At 47.3% G+C, this 23600-nt stretch overlaps 1 protein-coding gene across 2 annotated transcripts in view; it reads right to left on the bottom strand.

The window, feature by feature from the left end:
• The window catches only part of LOC134915101 (cytochrome c oxidase assembly protein COX18, mitochondrial), a 124366-nt gene that overhangs the window by 55911 nt on the left and 44855 nt on the right, over nucleotides 1–23600 (bottom strand). Inside the window, exons 1-2 of one of the 2 annotated variants that reach the window (XM_063920098.1) lie at nucleotides 19001–19113; nucleotides 9475–9958 (exon numbers count right to left, since the gene is read on the bottom strand). In XM_063920098.1, the coding sequence (XP_063776168.1) occupies nucleotides 9475–9948 (474 nt within the window). In that variant the 5' untranslated portion in view covers nucleotides 9949–9958; nucleotides 19001–19113. Of the gene's footprint in view, nucleotides 1–9474; nucleotides 9959–19000; nucleotides 19114–23600 lie in introns of those variants that run through there. The other variant, XM_063920097.1, reaches the window with a different exon arrangement.

Raw genomic sequence — 23600 nt, 5'->3', positions numbered from 1 at the left:
CAGACAAATTCTCTGCTGCATGTGGAGATGAGATCCTGACCACTTGTCCAGGAGATCCATTTGGAACATCCGAGTGTGGAACCTCCCGTACTGGAGAGCCTCGTAAGAGGCCACCATCTTTCCCAATAGGCGAATGCATTGATGAACCGACACCCGGGCTGGCTTCAGGACATCCCGGACCATAGCTTGTATCACCAACGCCTTTTCCTGCGGAAGAAACACCTTTTGCACCTCCGCATCCATGATCATTCCCAGAAAGGACAACCTCTGGGTTGGTTCCAAACGTGATTTTGGAAGGTTCAGAATCCAACCAGGACTCCTGAGAAGGCATTTTGTGAGAACAATGGATTGCAGCAGCTTCTCATTGGACGATGCTTTTATCAGCAGATCGTCCAGATATGGAATGATGTTCACACCCTGCTTGCAGAGGAGAACCATAATTTCTGCCATCACCTTGGTAAACACCCTTGGTGCTGTGGAGAGGCCGAATGGCAGGGCCTGGAACTGGAAATGACAGTCCAGCAATGTGAAGCGGAGATAAGCCTGATGCGGCAGCCAGATCGTAATGTTGAGGTACGCAGCCTTGATAACCAGTGATACCAGGAATTCTCCCTCTTCGAGACCTGATATCACCGCCCTGAGAGATTCCATCTTGAACTTGAACTCCTTTAGAAAGGGTTCAATGATTTCCGGTTCAGAATGGGCCTAACCGAACCATCCAGTTTCAGTACCACGAAAAGGTTTAAATAGTAACCTTTGTTCTGCCTGTGTGGTGGTACTGGCACAATGACCTGTGCCTCCACCAGTTTTTGGACAGCATCCTGTAGTACAGTGTAGTCTGCCAACAGAGTTGGTAAGCCTGATTTGATAAACGATGAGGAGGAGGACTTTGAAATTCCAGCCTCTATCCCTGGGATACAATATCTATCACCCAGGGATCCAGGCCTGACGATACCCAGACGTGACTGAAGTGTCTGAGTCTGGCTCCCACTGGCCCCATCTCCAGGCCTCACGGTCCAACATCACGCGGAGAACTTTGGCGTACCTGAAGCAGGTTTTTGCTCCTGGGAACCTGCCACTGCAGGTTTCTTGGACTTAACTCGACCTCCCCTAAAGAAGGTATTGGACGCTCTGGCCTATCTAGGCCTGTTAGGCCAAAAGGACTGCGTTGCAGATGAAGAAAAGGATTTCTTCGGAGCAAGTGCTGCTGAGGGAAGAAATGGAGACTTACCCGCTGTAGCCGTGGATATCCACGCATCTAGAGCTTCCCCAAAGAGAGCCTGACCTGTATAGGGTAGGGCCTCCACACTTTTCCTGGATTCCGCATCGGTCGACCACTGGCGCAGCCACAGTCCCCGACGAGCTGAAACAGACATGGAAGATATTCCCGCAGCCATGGAAACCAGGGGGTAAATTTACTAAGATTCGTATTTTCCAGATTCAGGTCAAAGTTCAATCACGAATGACATCGACAGTGTAAAATTGCAACTTTTTGAATTGATTACGACTAATTTACTAAGCTGTCGTATTCGTGTTTTTCTTTTGTTCCGATGTCGATGTCATTCGTGGTTTTCTGCTGTAGAATGCGGCCGCGTTTGTTGTTTCGCGGCCGTGTTTTTGGTTTTTTTTACGACTGCGTCACATGTCTGTTACGGCAGTGATTTAGAAATTGCGGCCGCGTTTTTAGTCCTAAGTTTCGTTTTTGTCACGCGTCCGTGATTGGTTGTATTCGTGAAGGAGGAGTGTCTGTGCATATTACTATAAAACCGCCCCAAACACACCGCACCTCGTGGGTTTAGCTAGTGGAGAGGAGAGAGGAAGGTGTATTTGGAGTTGGTGAGTTTGGTGGATTTTTTGGAGGATTTGGATAGGAGTTTTGTGATTGTTGAGTGCTGTACTGTGTGTGTAAGTAGTCTTGTCATATTTGTAGTATTGTTTTTTCTCAGTTTGTCTACTTTTTTGTCCTTGTTTTTTTTTTGAAGTCTTTTGTCATTGTTTGTGAGTGAGTGAGCGTGTGTGTTGGCTGTGTGGTGTGTAGTAGTAGTAGTAGTGGAGGAGTGTGTTTTGATTTTTCAGTGTTTTTTGTCGTTTGTCATCATGTCAGACTCAGAGGTCAGTGTGGTGGCGGAGGTTAGTGAGGTGGAGGCTGGTAGTGAGGTGGAGGCTGGTAGCGAGGTGGAGGCTGGTAGTGAGGTGGAGGCTGTTAGTGAGGTGGAGGCTGTTAGTGAGGTGGAGGGGGGTAGTGAGAGGGAGGAGGTTAGTGAGGAGGAGGAGGTTAGTGAGGAGGAGGAGGGGGTGCCTGTTGCTGCATTTTCCAGTGATAGTGATGGTGTTGTGGCTCCGCTGCCACGCACCACTACCAAGACTGGCAGGAATATTAAGTTCAGCTATGCTGAAAACATGGCGTTGGTGCGTGAGCTGATGAAGCACCATCGCCAATTGTTTGGTCAGGATGCTGGCATGGTGTCCTCCCGCAGGAAGTCTGTCCTGTGGGGGCAAGTAATAGTTGCCGTCAATAGTGAGGGTGTGGTGAGGCGGACTGAGGACACGTGTCGCAAGAGGTTCTATGACATAAAGCGGCGTGTCAAGGCCAAGATGGCCAAAGAGGCAAAATCTGCCAGAAAAAACGGAGGTGGCCCCCCTTTCCGGGCAACCTATCGGGAGTGGGAGGAGCCTGTGCGGGCATTGATTCCTGCAGAAGTGGTGTCTGCTACTCATGTCCGGGATTCGGACCGACCCACGCAGGATGGTGAGTTGGATTTGTTATATTTATATTTAAATGTCCTCTAAATGTTTTTTTAAGCATTTTTTAAGGTTAAAGGAAGCAAAAATTGTTGGTCAGATATTGCAGGCCTATGCACCCTTAAGGTGTGTTTGTGTTTAAAAATTGCATTTTCCATCTTGCCTTGGCTGTTTTTTTTAAAAAAGTTTGCGCAAAAACAGGTGCAATGCCTGCTGGTATGTGTATTTGCCATAATAATTTTGCGATATTGCTTGGACATCAGTGTTGTATCTAATTGTATTTTAAAATATTTGATTTATTTACTTCAAAAAAAAGGTTCTATAAATGCAAAATTACATTTTGGTCACATTTGCAAGTAGTCAATTTATGCAATATCTGACGCATAATTCTCAAATGTAACATATTTATTTTGTGCAACACCATGTACATTTTGATATACACCACAAATTAAGGAAGCACGAAGATCTTAAGCAGAAATTAGTTTATTTTCGAATACCTAATAGATGGTTACAGTACACTAAGGCTTTGCAGTTATAATTTTTACACAAAGCATGGTAATAATGTTTGCTCCACTTTTTCAACAGTCCGACAGACCAGCCGGCCAGACAGGCCTCAGACAACTCAGGATGATGCTGGGATTGCAGGTAAGACTTCACTGTAGTCACATATTCTGCAAACACATAGAAGTACAAAATATTAATGTTTACATATTCTCATAGGTTCTGCTTCAGTAAGCCGACCTCCTGTAAGGCGCCCATCACAGGGCTCGGGCCACTTACCCAGGAGGCCAAGTAAGACACGGCGTCTTGGCACGGAATCTGCGGCTCCATCTTCCCCACCCAGGCGGCGCATTTCTGCAGTGTCACCCCAGCCACCACTGGCACTATTGGCGAGTCCACAGAGTGATGAGCCCCGATCACCTCAGTTATCTGGTGAGTCAAAACAGAAACTAAACACATAGCAAATAATCTACACAGTACAGTTACTATGTTGTGAGTTGGAGTTGAGATTACATGTTTGCCATAACAAGCAATGTGATGTTACGTCTTCAATTGCTAAAGGTGCAAATGCTTAATTTTTCAATGTCTTAGTGGTTGATATCGCCAACATCATTTTTAAAAAAGAACATACATTTTTAAAAATTTAGGCCACACACGTGCACATTAAAATAAATATTAAAATTTTTTAAAAAAAAACACCCTCCACAACATTATAGTGTTCACACATCTCCCCTGTCCGGTATGTAGACTGCTTACTTGCTCCGCTCCTCTGTGACATAACACTGTAATGCTGTGGAGGGGAGGTAGTTAGGTGAGGATTACTCAAGTCTGTCTATGTGCACGCCTGTGATGGTATATATGTTTTTGGCGAAAAAACACATTATAAGTTTAGAAAAACAACTCGAAAAAATTGAAAAATGGAGTATTATGAATGTAGTAATGTGTAGAACTAGCAAATAAATTATTTGAAAAATAAACATTGCATGTTGGCCACCCCATACAGAGCCCAGCTTGATGGCCGACGTGGACCAGCAGGGACAAGACCAACAGGCAACCTTCACACTGCAACTAACACCTGTTGACCCGAGCCAGCCAATACAGCTGCAGGATATCCCCCAAGCCTCCATGAGTCCACAACTGGCACAAGCTCCACCCCAGACACAAATACCAGATGACTTTTGGGCCAGTTGGACAAGCCAACAGGCACAAAGCAATGCCAGCCTGACCGCACATACCCAACACCTTGCCAGTCTGCCCCATCATCTACCGCGCATTAGTCGCAACTCGGGCAGACTGATTGTACAAGTAGGCCGAATCGCAACATCGATGGAGCAAATACGGGCTGACAACAACCAAATGCTGGCTCATTTAACGCGCATCATTGATGAGCAACAGCGCCATCAGCAGGCACTCGTTCAACTCATTCAGCACAACCAGGTTGTGAATGAGTCGTTATCCCGGATTGTAGCCAGCCACACTGCAACCAACACACAACTGAATGCTAGCATTAATAATTTGAGCAACAACATAACATTGATGGCAGCTCAACAAGTGACCTCCAGCTCTGGGACCACGACCCCTATCCAAACGCCAGTAACCTCCCCTGTTCGGCGTTCCTCCAGAGCACGTGCCAGTGAGCCAGCACAAAGCACAGCACCCAGCACACACAAGCGGAAAAAATAAAACTTTTGACAAATGTAATTTTCACAATAAAAATTTGGATTTGACAAACACACAACTTCCTGTGTCCGTCTCAAACATTGTAGAAGCTGCTATGTATGTATGTATGTTTTTAATGGGTAATGACTGAAAATGTATTTATAACATAAACTAAGTACAATGTACACACCACTATAAACAACAAACAGTAAGTAACAAAACACACAATAGAAAGTATTGCAAAGTGTTTAGTCAAGGATAATTACATCCTACAACAACTTACCAGAAAAATACCGCAGGATCACTTCTTGCCGTACCTGCCTCCCTACATATGTACTCACACTGTCACCAGATGGTTCTAACTCCTCTGCTTGCTGACTGCTTTCTCCCTCATCATGTGCCAGATGTTGACTTAAACACAGATTATGGAGAAAACAGCAGCAGAACACAATTCTAGTCACCTTTGAGGGACTATACAACAAAAGGCCTGCAGATTTATCCAGACACCGAAACCGTGACTTCAGCACACCAAAACATCTTTCTATCACATTCCGCGTAGCCTTATGTGCATGATTGTAACTGTGTTCAGCAGGAGAATCAGGTTGGGACAATGGAGTAAGGAGCCAAGAGTAGCAGCCGTAACCCCCATCACCTGAAAAACAGATATAGTCAACATTAGGACATGTGTTAGATTATTCTTTCCCCTACTCAAAACTAGAGTTTGTGGTTAAAAGACATACACACAAAACATTTTTAACATACCCAACAGCCAGCCATCAGGCATTTGACCGGCCTCAAATTTATCGAAGAGCGATGACTGACTGAGGATGAAGGAGTCATGGCAGCCACCAGGGTAACCTGCAACAACACTCATAATTTTAAAGTTTGCATCACAGACCACCTGGACATTAGTTGATTGTGCCAGATGTCTATTCGTATATATGTATTGGCGGCCCCTAGGTGATCTCAGCTGAACGTGTGTGCAATCTATGGCCCCCAGCACATTGGGCATGCCAGCAAGCTCATAGAAAGCTACCCTGACAGCACGCCACTCCGACTCCTCGGTAGGGAAGCAGATTGAGGCATTAATGTGTGGATCCAAGACATCCAAAACCTGAGAGGACATTAAACAAGCTAAGGTGAGTGTCATGTTAGGTATTCTATACAATACTGTGTTGTTTGTACTTACAGAAGCAACACTTAGACATAACCGCCTATGTATTTTTAGACTCACCTGATTCAAATATCTTGAAAAGGTGGGCTGTGAGATACCAATGACGTCGCCTGCCACAGCCTGGAAGCTCCCAGTAGCCATAAAGTGTAACACAGCCAGGAGTTTGTGTAGGCCTGAGACAGAGCGAGAGCGTGCTGTCTCAGGGTCTAGGCCCAGTTTGACAAGGTCATACAGGTGGAAAATGTTGGTTCTATTTAGGCGGAACATCTGTATGACCCTATCATCGGACAATGCGTTTAAGTTTAAACGCCCTCTAAAAAAAAGAGGCTGGCGCAGCCTCCGCGGCACCTGGACAACCTGTTGACCATGTTCACTTACCTGGGCCTGATTCCTGGAAGCCTCATGGAGCAGTCTAAGGTATCCCACAGCAAACATAAATGCATTGGCACACACCACATCCGCCATTTCAGAGTGAGAGAAATTCAAAATGTGCCTGGAACACTTTTATAGGGCCAAACATTCAGGTGTGAGTAATGGATAATTGAGTACACATGTAAACACGCTTTTCAAATGCTGGCGCGTTTTTTTTTAGGAAATTTTTACGATTTGTATTTTTTCGCGGCCGCAAATGCATTTTCACGGCAGCAATTACAATTACGAATGGTTAGTAAATGACCGAGATTCATATCTAAACAGGCGTAATTTGACCGATGGTGTATTCATTCGTGATTTTTACCTTGAACTTCCAAAATATTACGAATGACCACATCACTGCCGTGATTTGAGTTTAGTAAATTACCGAGATGACACTTTGATGAAAAAACGGCATCTCGGTCAAAATCGGGAGCTTAGTAAATTTCCCCCCAGGTCTTTTATGGATTCTACCATAAAACCTGCTCATGTATGTTGCGTAAATATAAAGCAACGTCATCTCTATCCATCGTATCCAAATCCTCAAGTAAGGTAGCCGACCACTTTACTATTGCCTTTGCAATCCATGCAGTAGCAATAGTGGGACATAATATGGCCCCTGAAGCAGTGTACATTGATTTAAGCGTGTTATCAATTTTTCTATCTGCCGGCTCCTTTAAGGCGGTAGATCCTGGAACAGGCAAAACCACCTTCTTTGAGAGTCTGGACACAGATGCGTCAACAATCGGCGGGTTTTCCCATTTTTTTCTATCCTCCTCCGGGAAAGAAAATGCCACCAGTACCCTTTTAGGGACCTGGAATTTTTTTCAGGGTTTACCCATGCTTTTTCAAATAGCATTCAATTCCTTTGACGCAGGAAAGGTTAGCGAGGCTTTTTTATTTTCAGTGAAAAAAGCCTCCCCAACCTGCTCAGGTGTGGTATCATTAACATTCAACACATCCCTGATGGCCTCTATCAACAATTGCACCGCAACACATCCCCATCACCGTCTGTGGTGTCAGAATCGGTATCCGTGTCGTCTTGTGTGACCTGCACAAGCGCACGTTTGTGGGGGTATACCAGAAACCGACCATACTGCCATAGAGCTCTGTAATACCTGGGTTGCAGATTCATTACTTGCAACCCTGTCAGAAATTTGAGAAATCCAAGATTTGATAGAGGAAAACCACTCCGGTTCCCTTGCTGGTATCTGTGCTAAACCAGTGCTATCCTGATTACATGGAATGGGATCATCCTGGGAGGATAAATCCTCTGCAGCATATGACACAGTGTTCCTGGACATAGCTAAAGGAGACCACCAAACACTCCACACACACACAGCTGACGGCAGACAGAGTTTTTCCACCAAGAATGGCAAGAGAAACACAGAGATTGGAGCCAACCCACTCACAGCGCTTTTAGCAAAGGGAGACCCCTTGTTAGCGCTGACTGTGCACCTTAATAGGACACACAGTCTTATTACAGCCTCCCCTCCCTTCTACAACCCCCTGGTACCGTGTACAGATAGCTGGAGTTGCTGTGGAGGGACCTGTTCTTCCTCTCAGCGCTGTGCAGGCAAGAAAATTGCGCTGGGACGCTGCTGGGTCCGCTCTGAGAAGCTCCGCCCCCTTAATGGCACTGTTTTCCTGCTCTTCATAGATTATACTGGCCTGAGGAAAATGTGCTGGCTGAGATCCGCGGACCCCGACAGTCTTCTGGACCAGTGTAGGGGGTAAGCGCTGGCCCAGGGCGACCCTCACAGCGCCGCACCATGTGCCGCTGAGCCTTCACAGGAGCGCAGTTAATACTGCGCTCCCTCCCCGCTGCCGCCATCTTCACACCGGCCCCCTGCTTGCTAGGGGGGTTGGTGTCTCACTCACCACATCTTCAGCTCTGTAAGGGGTTGGCGGCATGCTGCTGGGGTAAGCGGTCCCCTGTGGCGGGGAACGATCCGACGCCTCTGGAGCTCAGTGTCCAGTTAGCAGAAGGCAGTGGCTCAGACCCCGCAGGGCCGACACTGCTTCCACCTTAGTCCCTCGCTGCAGGGAGGCTGTTGCCAGCAGCCTCCCTGTAAAAAAATAAATAAATAAACTCTAAAAATAAACTTTTCCAGGAAAGCTGTGACCGGCTTCTCCAGGCACATTTTCTAAACTGAGTCTGGTAGGAAGGGCATAGAGGGAGGAGCCAGTTCACACTCTCAAACTCTTAAAGTGCCAATGGCTCCGGGTGAACCCGTCAATACCCCATGGTACTAATGTGGACCCCAGCATCCTCTAGGACGTAAGAGAAATTATCAGATACTGTACATGCTATCTCTTGAGGTTGGTGGATACAGGGATGTTTGAATAGTGTAGTACAAATATCTATTTGTGCAGGATCTTGTCAGGATCCTGACACCGATCACAATGCTGGCGCCGACATCCCGAATAGGATCACAATGCCGGCAACCGTGATCCCGATCGTGTGACTGCTGGGCCGCCGGAGAGGTAAGTCACCCTGGTGGTGGTGGGGAATAAGATGCGAGGGGGGGGGGCTTTAGGCACCCCCAGGGAGGTAGGGTTAGGCTGTGGTGGATGGAGGGTTAGGTTTAGGCACCACTGAGGAGTGTTAAGTTTAGGCTGCAGTAGGGGAGGGTTAGAGGGCTGAGGTGTAGCCGCGGATTCTAAACAGCGGGATGCGGCGGTCAGTATTCTGACCGCTGGCATCCCGCCCATCAGAATTTCAAGCCCAACACATTTGTACTACACATTTAGGACAGGTTAAGTGTCATTGAGAATGTATGTGTCTAGGGGTTGAAGTTACAACACAGTACTGTAGAAAACTAATTTACACAAATAACACATATGAGAAAACGCTCCATGAAGTTGAGCAAGGCTAAAAATCCACGTAAAACAGTCTTAGCACTTTCTATAATATAAACTTACGGCTTTACATTTTAGAAACATTTTCACGAACCTAAAAGGAGTTAAGCAAGAAGAATACGCACCTTGTCTAGAATGTACATTTGATATACAGACAGAGGGAGCGTGACCGCTGTTCTCAGCAATATTGTACTGCAGACAATATTCGCCCACCATGGTAGCCCGGTAGCTTCTTGTACAGATATCAGCACGTTCTCAGCCAAATGAACAGGAGCAGAGTCTGCCAGTTTTGCATACACACCATGATCACCATATGGCTGCCCTGTATATGCTGCTGCAAGCGAGGCTGCAGATGTGACAGTCCTGTTAGGCGGTGGGAGATGTGCTGCAAGGAAAAGACTCTGGCCGTACACACCACAAGATCTATGGACATCTGGTAAGACCTGCACTCGTTTCCTTAGACCTTGTTGTTGGCTTTTGAAACTAACAGTCCCGACAAACCGTGCATACTGGCATCTGCTTGAGAACATTATTTGGTAGGAAAGGAATTCATTGCTTTTAGTCCACACAGTTGGGTTCTTCATAGATTGACAAAACATTGCCACAAACCTGAACAAGAAAACAATACGTAAATCCACAATTTTCAACTTTGTCCAATAAAAATGCCAGGCAATTTCATGTTTATAAATGTACTTGATACTGAAGGAAATTACAGTTTTTTTGCTTCAGTTAGGCCTAATATGTTTACTAGGAATAAATATGTAATCCCGGTGGACGGGATGCCGGCTGTCAGTATCCCGACAGCTACATCCCGCAGCCAGAATGCCGGCAGCGATGTGAGCGCTAGAAGTCCCCTTGTGGGCTCGGTGGCTCGCCACAGGATCTATTCCCACTCTATGGGTGTTGTGCCAGACACAGTACAAGCCTGCCAGTATGCCCGAGTGCCACTTACAGTATCCAAGCCTTTTAGTTATGCCTTAATTCGCACTCCCATATAAAATCTGGGGGGAGGGGGGGATGCAATACTGCGGGTCCAGCTGCACACTAACGGACAGTTACAGTACATTAAGTTTCACCTCACACCTCTATGCGGTGCAAGGGAAAAATAAGAATTTACTTACCGATAATTCTATTTCTCGTAGTCCGTAGTGGATGCTGGGGACTCCGTAAGGACCATGGGGAATAGCGGCTCCGCAGGAGTCTGGGCACATCTAAAGAAAGCTTTAGGACCACCTGGTGTGCACTGGCTCCTCCCCCTATGACCCTCCTCCAAGCCTCAGTTAGGATACTGTGCCCGGACGAGCGTACACAATAAGGAAGGATTTTGAATCCCGGGTAAGACTCATACCAGCCACACCAATCACACTGTACAACTTGTGATCTGAACCCAGTTAACAGCATGATAATAGAGGAGCCTCTAGAAAAGATGGCTCACTACAGAAATAACCCGAATTTTTTGGTAACAATAATTATGTACCAGTATTGCAGACAATCCGCACTTGGGATGGGCGCCCAGCATCCACTACGGACTACGAGAAATAGAATTATCGGTAAGTAAATTCTTATTTTCTCTGACGTCCTAGTGGATGCTGGGGACTCCGTAAGGACCATGGGGATTATACCAAAGCTCCCAAACGGGCGGGAGAGTGCGGATGACTCTGCAGCACCAAATGAGAGAACTCCCGGTCCTCCTCAGCCAGGGTATCAATTTTGTAGAATTTACAAACGTATTTGCTCCTGACCAAGTAGCTGCTCGGCAAAGTTGTAAAGCCGAGACCCCTCGGGCAGCCGCCCAAGATGAGCCCACCTTCCTTGTGGAGTGGGCATTTACAGATTTTTAGCTGTGGCAGGCCTGCCACAGAATGTGCAAGCTGAATTGTATTACAAATCCAACGAGCAATAGTCTGCTTAGAAGCAGGAGCACCCAGCCTGTTGGGTGCATACAGGATAAACAGTGAGTCAGATTTCCTGACTCCAGCCGTCCTGGAAACATATATTTTCAGGGCCCTGACAACGTCTAGCAACTTGGAGTCCTCCAAGTCCCTAGTAGCCGCAGGCACCACAATAGGTTGGATCAGGTGAACGCTGAAACCACCTTAGGGAGAAACTGAGGACGAGTCCTCAATTCCACCCTGTCCGAATGGAAAATCAGATAAGGGCTTTTACAGGATAAAGCCCCCAATTCTGACACGCGCCTGGCCCAGGCCAGGGCCAACAGCATGACCACTTTCCCTGTGAGATATTTTAACTCCACAGATTTAAGTGGGTCAAACCAATGTGACTTTTGGAACCCAAAACTACATTGAGAACCCAAAGTGCCACTGGAGGCACAAAAGGAGGCTGTATATGCAGTACCCCTTTTACAAACGTCTGAACTTCAGGGACTGAAGCTAGTTCTTTTTGGAAGAAAATTGACAGAGCCGAAATTTGAACCTTAATGGACCCCAATTTCAGGCCCATAGACACTCCTGTTTGCAGGAAATGTAGGAATCGACCCGGTTGAATTTCCTCCGTCGGGCCTTACTGGCCTCGCACCACGCAACATATTTTCGCCAAATGCGGTGATAATGTTTTGCGGTTACATCCTTCCTGGCTTTGATCAGGATAGGGATGACTTCATCCGGAATGCCTTTTTTCCTTCAGGATCCGGCGTTCAACCGCCACGCCGTCAAACGCAGCCGCGGTAAGTCTTGGAACAGACAGGGTCCTTGCTGGAGCAGGTCCCTTCTTAGAGGTAGAGGCCACGGATCCTCCGTGAGCATCTCTTGAAGTTCCGGTTACCAAGTCCTTCTTGGCCAATCCGGAGCCACGAATATAGTGCTTACTCCTCTCCATCTTATCAATCTCAGTACCTTGGGTATGAGAGGCAGAGGAGGGAACACATACACTGACTGGTACACCTCTGGTGTTACCAGAGCGTCTACAGCTATTGCCTGAGGGTCCCTTGACCTGGCGCAATACCTGTCGAGTTTTTCCCAACGGTTTATAATCATGTGGAAGACTTCTGGGTGAAGTCCCCACTCTCCCGGGTGGAGGTCGTGCTGAGGAAATCTGCTTCCCAGTTTTCCACTCCCGGAATGAATATTGCTGACAGCGCTATCACATGATTTTCCGCCCAGCGAAGAATCCTTGCAGCTTCTGCCATTGCCCTCCTGCTTCTTGTGCCACCCTGTCTGTTTACGTGGGTGACTGCCGTGATGTTGTCCGACTGGATCAACACCGGCTGACCTTGAAGCAGAGGTTCTTGCTAAGCTTAGAGCATTGTAAATGGCCCTTAGCTTCAGGATATTTATGTGAAGTGATGTCTCCAGGCTTGACCATAAGCCCTGGATATTCCTTCCCTGTGTGACTGCTCCCCAGCCTCGCAGGCTGGCATCCGTGGTCACCAGGACCCAGTCCCGAATGCCGAATCTGCGGCCCTCTAGAAGATGAGCACCCTGCAACCACCACAGGAGGGATACCCTTGTCCTTGGTGACAGGGTTATCCGCTGATGCATCTGAAGATGCGACCCGGACCCTTTGTCCAGTAAGTCCCACTGGAAAGTTCTTGCGTGGAATCTGCCGAATGGGATTGCTTCGTAGGAAGCCACCATTTTTACACAGAACCCTTGTGCATTAATGCACTGAGACTTGGCTCGGTTTTAGGAGGTTCCTGACTTTTTGTTCTGGACTGTGTCCAGGATCATCCCTAGGAACAGAAGACAAGTCGTCGGAACCAGCTGCGATTTTGGAATATTGAGAATCCAATCGTGCTGCCGCAACACTACCTGAGATAGTGCTACACCGACCTCCAACTGTTCCCTGGATCTTACCCTTATCAGGGAATCGTCCAAGTAAGGGATAACTAAAATTCACTTCCTTCGAAGGAATATCATCATTTCGGCCAATACCTTGGTAAAGACCCGGGGTGCCGTGGACCATCCCTACGGCAGCGTCTTAACTGATAGTGACAGTTCTGTACCATAACCTGAGGTACCCTTGGTGAGAAGGGTAAATTTTGACCTGAAGGTAAGCATCCTTGATGTCCCGAGACATCATGTAGTCCCCTTCTTCCAGGTTCGCAATCACTGCTCTGAGTGACTCAATCTTGAATTTGAACCTCTGTATGTAAGTGTTCAAAGATTTTAGATTTAGAAACGGTCTCACCGAGCCGTCTGGCTTCGGTACCACAATAGTGTGAGATAATACCCCGTTCCCTGTTGCAGGAGGGGTACCTTGATTATCACCTGCTGGGAATACAGCTTGTGAATGGCTTCCAAAACTGCCTCCCTGTCAGAGGGAGACGTCGGTAAAACCGACTTTTGGAAACGGCGAGGGGGAGACGTCTCGAATTCCAATTTGTACCCCTGAGATATTACCTGAAGGATCCAGGGGTCTACTTGCGAGTGAGCCCACTGCGCACTGAAATTCATTGAGAACGGGCCCCCACCGTGCCTGAGCTTGTAAAGCCCTAGCGTCATACTGAGGGCTTGGCAGAGGCGGGAAAGGGTTTCTGTTCCTGTGAACTGGCTGATCTCAGCAGCCTTTTTCCTCTCCCTCTGTCACGAGCAGAAAAGAGGCACCTTTTGTCCGCTTGCCAACAAAGGACTGCGCCTGATAATACGGCGTCTTATTTTGAGAGGCGACCTGGGGTACAAACGTGGATATCCCAGCTGTTGCCGTGGCCACCAGGTCTGAAAGACCGACCCCAAATGTCCCCTTTTTAAGGCAATACTTCCAAATCTAAAACTTTCACCAAGAAGCTCAGGAGAGCCCCTAGTGTGCACCCTTCTCGTTCGGGCACAGAGATCTAACTGAGGCTTGGAGGAGGGTCATAGGGGGAGGAGCCAGTGCACACCAGGTGGTCCTAAAGCTTTCTTTAGATGTGCCCAGACTCCTGCGGAGCCGCTATTCCCCATGGTCCTTACGGAGTCCCCCGCATCCACTAGGACGTCAGAGAAACTTGTGATGCCGGCAAGTTGCGATGTACATTCCCACCGGTGGATGTGAAACTCTCCAAGAAACATGCCCCTATCCTACATTCCTCTGCTCCTATGGGACAATGCGTGGGGTTATGCTTTTCTTGCCGTCGGCCCCACTAATTGCTGCTTTATTGTATTCTGTGATTGGTCAATACAAATCCATGTTTTATTTATGGGATGTAGAGTGGCCTGGCCAACCTGTAGCTCTCCAGCTGTTGTAAAACTACAAATTCCAGCATGCCCTGCCACAGTTTTAGCATTCCCTAATAGCAAAACTGTGGCAGGGCATGCTGGGACTTGTAGTTTCATAACAGCTGGAGAGCCACAGGTTGACTAGGCCTGGCGTAGAGGAACATAGCCTAGGAGCTGGAGGATAAAGGGGAGGCAGAATGTTAGAGACATACAGCAGGAGGTAGTGCAGCTGTAATGTAGCAGGTAGGGCTAGCTGCAATACTTTTATTAAAACCATTTAAATTTTTTTTATTAGGAACGTTATAATGCAGTGACTGGCTACAGGGGGGAGTATAGGAGATGCTCAGTCACAACCCCTGACTGGCACATTGATTACATGCTACTCCACCAATACATCTAAACCCAGTCTGCAATTACAGATTTTGCCATAAGCTTTCCACTACTAGCACAGCATCTGGTAGACCATTATCCTGCAGTCTGTCCCAATATCTTCCTCCCTGCGACACATTCATTGCGGCCAGGCAGCGCCATGGAAATGCAGCATTATGACTGCAGCACATAGGCAGCCTCACATCATTGAGCGCCGTCTCGGTAACAGACTTCATATCAGCTGCTCCTCCTCCTTCCTCCAACGTGCAATGGCTGCTGCTTATACCACAGAGCAGGCAACATCAATGAAAGGCAGGAACACACAAGGACATACGCTCACATGCAGGAACTATGGGGGTCATTCCGACCTGATCGCACGCTAGGTATTTTTGCTGCACTGCGATTAGGTCAGAACTGCGCATGCATATGCACCGCAATGCGCAGGCACGTCGCACGGGCACACAGCGGATCGTTGCTGTGCGATGGGATTTACTAAGAATCCATTTGCGTGGATGATCGCAAAGAGATTGACAGGAAGATGGCATTTGTGGGTGTCAACTGACCGTTTTCTGGGAGTGTTTGGAAAAATGCAGGCGTGTCCAGGTGTTTGCAGGGCAGGTGTCTGACGTCAAATCCGGCCCCGGACAGGCTGAAGTGATCGCAAGGGCTGAGTAAGTTCAGAGCTACTCAGAAACTGCACAAAATGTTTTTGCACAGCTCTGGCTGCACATGCGATCGCACACTTGCAAGGCTAAAATACACTCCCCTGTGGGCGGCGACTATGCATTCGCACGGTTGCTAAAAACAGCTAGCGATCAACTCGGAATGACCCCCTATATCCATTCACCACAGGCAGACATCAGATGAGTTCTAACTTACTGCCGGCAGGTGGCGCTGCAGTGATTTAAAAACAGTGCACTGTTGACCATGCAGGGAGATCACTATGAGACTAGTATGTTCTATCTTCGCTGTTACCAACTCTAGGATCTCTGGAGATTCCCAGACGCGATGTACGTTCTATCTAATGACATCATCACTGCAACTACTTCCAGTTATGAGTGAGTGGGGGCTCTGTGCGTGCCAGTGCGGCTCTAGGTCGGGTTGTTAAATATGCGGGGAAGACGTGAGGCGAATTTGGTGAATCTGCATGAGCTGGTGGAATGTTTTGTTGGCAGAAACATACGGGAGATCCGGGGAGCCCCAGTGATTATAGGTTGGGGGACAAGATATAATTTCATTTTGGCGCCCCTAAATTGCTGAATGACACACTTTCGGGGGCAGCTGTACTTATCTGCCACACCACCTACCTGATAGAGATAGAGCTATATTTAAATAGATATCTCCATCCATCTGGGGGAAGAAGGAGAGAAAGGATGAAGGGGAGCTGAGGGGGAAGAGGGAGGAACATATGAAGTGGCAGGTGAAAAGGGCTAGGAATGGCCATCAATAGTTTCATACCATTGATGGTCAGGGTGCCTGATGGTTTTACCATAGATAGTGGAAATCCACATGGTTTTTAGCCATTGATGGTGGGCTTGAGCTCAATGAGGATGGCTTCTTATTTTAATACCATTGCACTGCGGCACCACTGGCTGCACAGTGCAGCGTACAGACTTGTTCCGCCTTCGCTGCTAAAGTCACATCATGGTGGACTGTTTCAGTAACTGGCAGTCTACTCACCCCTGCATAGTGACCAATCAGTGTGATGCGCATGCTGTGTACTAGGAATGGATGGGTGGAGCGTGTGTTGAGCATGTGCAGCAGCAGCACTAGCACAGTCCAGCAGCCCAGAGTGGGTCTGTCTCTGTCAAATAATGACAGTATAATATAGTAATGCAGAATCATACAGACAGGCTAACTAGCACTGCAGTCCAGCAGAGAATGATCTGATCTCTCCTCAGTGAGTAGTGCAGGAGAATAGAGCTATTGCTGTGACAGACAATTGTGTGCTGGGAATCATGGGTGGATGACCAGATAGACCTACCCAATAATGGTTTGTTCTTCTAGTGACCAATCAGTAGTCACTGTTCAGTAGTCACACTGTGACAGTCCTGTAAGTTCAGTTAACAAGGCAGAGCGGCAGCTGAGCAGACATGCTTAGCTGTCAGTCAGCAGTCAGGAGTATCTTCATCGGCAGGCATGGCGGCTACTTGTATCTTGCCCTGCGTGTATGGTCAGCCTTTCAGGAAGGAGTCATCGACTCCTCCCTCTTAGCAGCTAAGTGACTGACTGACTGACAGTCTGAGTCTATATAGTGAAGTCAGTGGCGTCACGCATGTTCTGCTCTCTGCTTATCAGCTATGGCTGTGCACTTCAGTCAGTGTGCTGTGCGATGTGCAGACAGTGCAGTAGGTGACCCTGGCTTGTACACAGACTGACTCTCTTAGTCTTTCACATGATCATTATGAGTCTGAGATCATTGCTCAACAATCATATGACTATGGGGCTAATTCAGGACGGATCGCAAACCGCAGCAGTTAGTAGAAAGCGCCAGGGTTTTTTCTGTTTTACTGTGACGAGGAATAGGACCCCCAGGGTCCATGACAATCAGAGCTGGCTAACAAGGGTGACAGTGAGTGACACAGTGACAGTGTGGGGTCCTGAGGAACAAGTTTGAGAACCACTGAACTAGAGAGTGTGAATTCTAGCCTCTAAACCCTACACAACAGCAATTATTGGTATATGTTTTAACAAACACACTTTTTTTGGAGTAAAAATATTTTAATTCGGAAACAACTAACATTTTTATAAAAAAAAAATAGTGTTTTTTTGATTGTGAAGTGGTCACACATTACATATTATTGTTTCTTTGCTTTTATTTACATACCTTACTTTAAGGATTTATGTGTGAATATGTGATTCAATAAATATACAAATGGAGCAGAATTTGCAAAACTTGAAAATAAAAAGATGGTCACTGTTTGGTAGGTTCATTGCCTGATGCTTTGGTGAGAATAACTTCATAAATTGTGGGAAGTGATAAATAAGCATATCTCTGGAGAAGAACCTTTTTTTCTCAGGGATTTAGATTTACAACTGTTCATAAAAATACCCCCATAGTTACTAATAACTGAGAAAATATAAATCCCTCAGATTGAGAATCGGCATTCTAATCACTACTGGGGGCTCCATTTAATAATGATCCTAATTACCGGCTGCGTATTTTCCTTAATACTACAATGATATTAATGAAAATGCCTCCAGTATTTAAAAGAACTTGCCTCTCTGGCAGACGTTAATTTATATTAAATACCGCCAGCACATTGGTAAGCTATTATATCTGCTGAAGCTGGGAAGGCATTGGGACTGTACTGCTACAACATCCATAGATGATGTGCAGTCACAGTGAGCCTGATTCAGAGATGTACGCTAATGCATTCGCAGCCACAATCCCGCAAGTAGTAAATGTGCAAAATTATGTAATGTATGGAGACCATTAAAGATCCAATCAAGAGGGGGTAAATATATCTATTCCCTCCTGTCCCTTACACTAACCCTTGGGGAGTGGCGGTTATGGTTAACCCACCAGCGGTGTCGGCTATGGCTAACCCTCGGGGGGTGAGAGCTAGGGCTAACCCCCGCCTAGTGCCTAACCCCACTAGTGCTTGACCCTAACCCTGAACTCCCATCAGCCGGAATGCTGAAAGTATCCCATTCCTGGATGTTGTACAGAATGGCCTTGTGTGTCACTGCTTCAGCTGCCAGAGTTTTTTTTGTGGAGGTGAATCACTTTCTTCAAGATAGGTCTCCCAACTCCTCTTATGTGTGTGATGAGTGATCTTAGGATTGTCAGTGACACAGCCAGGGACCTTCCTTGAGCAGTTCCACTAGTTGAACCACTGTGTCTGTCGGGCAACCTTTTCTCATCTGAACTCTTGGGAGGAGAAGCTGGTGACTGTGTGTGACGTGCCAGTTTGCCACATCTTGCTGCTACAGTAGTGTTTCAGCACACTTAGGGCCTAATTCAGACCTGATCGCTGTGCTGCAAATTATACTGTCCTGCAATCCGATAGTCGCCGCCCAGGGGGGGTGAAAATTCACCCCGTAGAAGTGTGCGATTGCATGGGTATGCTGTGCGAAAATTCCCTTCAGTCAGCGGACAGCTGCAAAAACATTCGCATCAACTCACCATCAGATGTTTTTCCCATTCTGTGCAGTGTTGCAGTCTGTGCATAGCTCAACTTACTCCTCCAGTGGGAAGAAATCAGGATGATCGGGGCTGGAGCTGATGTCACACACCCTCCCTGAAAATGTGTGGAATGTTTAGTTGTTTGTAGCCCATGGGATTAAATTTGCAGGTATTATTAACAAGCAGTGGTTTTAATAACTCCCATTTCTCCATAGTATTTTTTCCTTGAAACAAAATTTCCCATTCAATGTGCTTCCCTCATCATGTCAAAGTTGGCTTTGCTAAAGTTTAGTCCTAGTTGAGCCAATATAGGACTGCTTATGAAAAATGATATTGAATGTGACCATATCATGGTCACTGTTTCCCATGGGCTCCCCTATTATAAAATTTGATATCAATTCTCCAATGTTAGTTAATACCAGGTCTAAGATTGCATTGTACCTAGTTGGTTCCGAGATTAGTTGAAGTAAGTAGTTATCATTTAGTGTGTTTAAAATAAGATTTTACTCAGCGGTAAATCTATTTCTCGTAGTCCGTAGTGAATGCTGGGAACTCCGTAAGGACCATGGGGAATAGACGGGCTCCGCAGGAGACTGGGCACTCTAAAAGAAAGATTAGGTACTATCTGGTGTGCACTGGCTCCTCCCGACCTCAGTTAGGATACTGTGCCCGGAAGAGCTGACACAATAAGGAAGGATTTTGAATCCCGGGTAAGACTCATACCAGCCACACCAATCACACCGTATAACTCGTGATACTATACCCAGTTAACAGTATGAAATATAACTGAGCCTCTCAACAGATGGCTCAACAATAACCCTTTAGTTAGGCAATAACTATATACAAGTATTGCAGACAATCCGCACTTGGGATGGGCGCCCAGCATCCACTACGGACTACGAGAAAAAGATTTACCGGTGAGTAAAATCTTATTTTCTCTGACGTCCTAGTGGATGCTGGGAACTCCGTAAGGACCATGGGGATTATACCAAAGCTCCCAAACGGGCGGGAGAGTGCGGATGACTCTGCAGCACCGAATGAGAGAACTCAAGGTCCTCCTCAGCCAGGATATCAAATTTGTAGAATTTAGCAAACGTGTTTGCCCCTGACCAAGTTGCAGCTCGGCAAAGTTGTAAAGCCGAGACCCCTAGGGCAGCCGCCCAAGATGAGCCCACTTTCCTCGTGGAATGGGCTGTTACTGATTTAGGATGCGGCAATCCAGCCGCAGAATGCTCCAGCTGAATTGTGCTACAAATTCAGCGAGCAATAGTCTGCTTAGAAGCAGGAGCACCTATTTTGTTGGGTGCCTACAGGATAAAAAACGAGTCAGTTTTCCTGACTCCAGCCGTCCTGGAAATATAAATTTTTAAGGCCCTGACTACATCCAGTAACTTGGAATCTTCCAAGTCCCTAGTAGCCGCAGGCACTACAATAGGTTGGTTCAAGTGAAAAGCTGATACCACCTTAGGGAGAAACTGGGGACGAGTCCTCAATTCTGCCCTATCCATATGGAAAATCAGATAAGGGCTTTTACATGACAAAGCCGCCAATTCTGACACACGCCTGGCCGAAGCCAAGGCCAATAACATGACCACTTTCCACGTGAGATATTTCAAATCCACAGTTTTAAGTGGCTCAAACCAATGTGATTTTAAGAAACTCAACACCACGTTGAGATCCCAAGGTGCCACAGAAGGCACAAAAAAGGGGCTGAATATGTAGCACTCCCTTTACAAATGTCTGAACTCCAGGCAGTGAAGCCAGTTCTTTCTGGAAGAAAATCGACAGAGCCGAAATCTTGACCTTAATGGAACCCAAATTTAGGCCCATAGTCACTCCTGACTGTAGGAAGTGCAGAAAACGACCCAGCTGAAATTCCTCTGTTGGGGCCTTCCTGGCCTCACACCACGCAACATATTTTCGCCAAATACGGTGATAATGGTTTGCGGTTACTTCTTTCCTGGCTTTTATCAGCGTAGGAATGACTTCCTCCGGAATGCCCTTTTGCTTTAGGATCCGGAATTCAACCGCCATGCCGTCCAACGCAGCCCCGGTAAGTCTTGGAACAGACAGGGCCCCTGCTGTAGCAGATCCTGTCTGAGCGGTAGAGGCCATGGGTCCTCTGATATTATTTCTTGAAGTTCTGGGTACCAAGCTCTTCTTGGCCCATCCGGAACAACGAGTATCGTTCTTACTCCTCGTTTTCTTATTATTCTCAGTACCTTTGGTATGAGAGGCAGAGGAGGGAATACATAAACCGACTGGTACACCCACGATGTCACTAGAGCGTCCACAGCTATTGCCTGAGGGTCTCTTGACCTGGCGCAATATCTAGTTTTTTGTTTAGGCGGGACGCCATCATGTCCACCTGTGGCCTTTCCCAACGGTTTACCAACAGTTGGAAGACTTCTGGATGAAGTCCCCACTCTCCCGGGTGTCGGTCGTGTCTGCTGAGGAAGTCTGCTTCCCAGTTGTCCACTCCCGGAATGAACACTGCTGACAGTGCTAAGATGTGATTTTCCGCCCATCGGAGAATCCTTGTGGCTTCTGCCATCGCCATCCTGCTTCTTGTGCCGCCCTGTCGGTTTACATGGGCGACTGCCGTGATGTTGTCTGATTGGATCAGTACCGGCTGGTTTTGAAGCAGAGGCCTTGCCAGACTTAGGGCATTGTAAATGGCCCTCAGTTCCAGAATATTTATGTGTAGGGACGACTCCTGACTTGACCAAAGTCCTTGGAAATTTCTTCCCTGTGTGACTGCCCCCCAGCCTCGAAGGCTGGCATCCGTGGTTACCAGGACCCAGTCCTGTATGCCGAATCTGCGGCCCTCTTGAAGATGAGCACTCTGCAGCCACCACAGTAGAGATACCCTGGTCCTTGGAGACAGGGTTATCAGCCGATGCATCTGAAGATGCGATTCCGACCACTTGTCCAAGAGGTCCCACTGAAAGGTTCTTGCATGGAACCTGCCGAATGGAATTTTGCTTCGTAAGAAGTTACCATTTTTCCCAGGACTCGTGTGCAGTAATGCACCGATACCTGTTTTGGTTTCAGGAGGTCTCTGACTAGAGATGACAGCTCCTTGGCTTTCTCCTGCGGGAGAAACACTTTTTTCTGTTCTGTGTCCAGAACCATCCCCAGGAACAGCAGGCGTGTGGTAGGAACCAGCTGTGACTTTGGAATGTATAGAATCCATCCGTGCTGTTGTAGCACTTCCCGAGATAGTGCTACTCCGACCAACAACTGCTCCATGGACCTCGCCTTTATAAGGAGATCGTCCAAGTACGGGATAATTAAAAACTCCCTTTTTTCGAAGGAGTATCATCATTTCTGCCATTACCTTGGTAAAGACCCTCGGTGCCGTGGACAGTCCAAACGGCAGTGTTTGGAATTGGTAATGGCAATCCTGTACCACAAATCTGAGGTACTCCTGGTGAGGATGGTAAATGGGGACATGTAGGTAAGCATCCTTGATGTCCAGGGATACCATGTAATCCCCCTCCTCCAGGCTTGCAATAACCGCCCTGAGCGATTCCATCTTGAACTTGAATTTTTTTATGTATGTGTTCAAGGATTTCAAATTTAAAATGGGTCTCACCGAACCGTCCGGTTTCGGTACCACAAACAGTGTGGAATAGTAACCCCGTCCTTGTTGAAGTAGGGGCACCTTGACTATCACCTGCTGGGAATACAGCTTGTGAATTGCCTCTAGCACAGCCTCCCTGCCTGAGGGAGTTGTCGGCAAGGCAGATTTGAGGAAACGGCGGGGGGGAGACGCCTCGAATTCCAGCCTGTACCCCTGAGATACTACTTGAAGGATCCAGGGATCCACCTGTGAGCGAGCCCACTGATCGCTGAAATTTTTGAGGCGGCCCCCCACCGTACCTGGCTACGCCTGTGGAGCCCCCGCGTCATGCGGTGGACTCAGAGGAAGCGGGGGAAGAATTTTGATTCTGGGAACTGGCTGACTGGTGCAGCTTTTTCCCTCTTCCCTCGTCTCTGTGCAGAAAGGAAGCGCCTTTGACCCGCTTGCTTTTCTGAAGCCGAAAGGACTGTACTTGATAATACAGTGCTTTCTTAGGCTGTGAGGAAACCTGAGGTAAAATTTTTTCCTCCCAGCTGTTGCTGTGGATACGAGGTCCCAGAGACCATCCCCAAACAATTCCTCACCCTTATAAGGCTCTATGTGCCTTTTAAAGTCAGCATCACCTGTCCAGTGTCGGGTCTCTAATACCCTCCTGACAGAATGGACATTGCATTAATTCTGGATGCCAGCCGGCAAAATATCCCTCTGTGCATCCCTCATATATAAGACGACGTCTTATGTTCGCAAAATAGTATCCCTGTTTGACAGGGTTACAGACCACGCTGCAGCAGCACTATCTGCAGGTCTCAGTCTAGTACCTGAGTGTGTAAATACAGACTTCAGGATAGCCTCCTGCTTTTTATCAGCAGGTACCTTCAAAGTGGCCGTATCCTAAGACGGCAGTGCCACCTTTTTTGACAAACGTGTGAGCGCCTTATCCACCCTAGGGGATATCTCCCAGCGTAACTTATCCTCTGGCGGGAAAAGGTACGCCATCAGTAACTTTTTAGAAAT

This window comes from Pseudophryne corroboree, chromosome 1 (genome assembly GCF_028390025.1).
Source record: "Pseudophryne corroboree isolate aPseCor3 chromosome 1, aPseCor3.hap2, whole genome shotgun sequence".
NCBI lineage: Eukaryota > Metazoa > Chordata > Amphibia > Anura > Myobatrachidae > Pseudophryne > Pseudophryne corroboree.
This window is presented reverse-complemented; position numbering and strand designations above follow the sequence as displayed.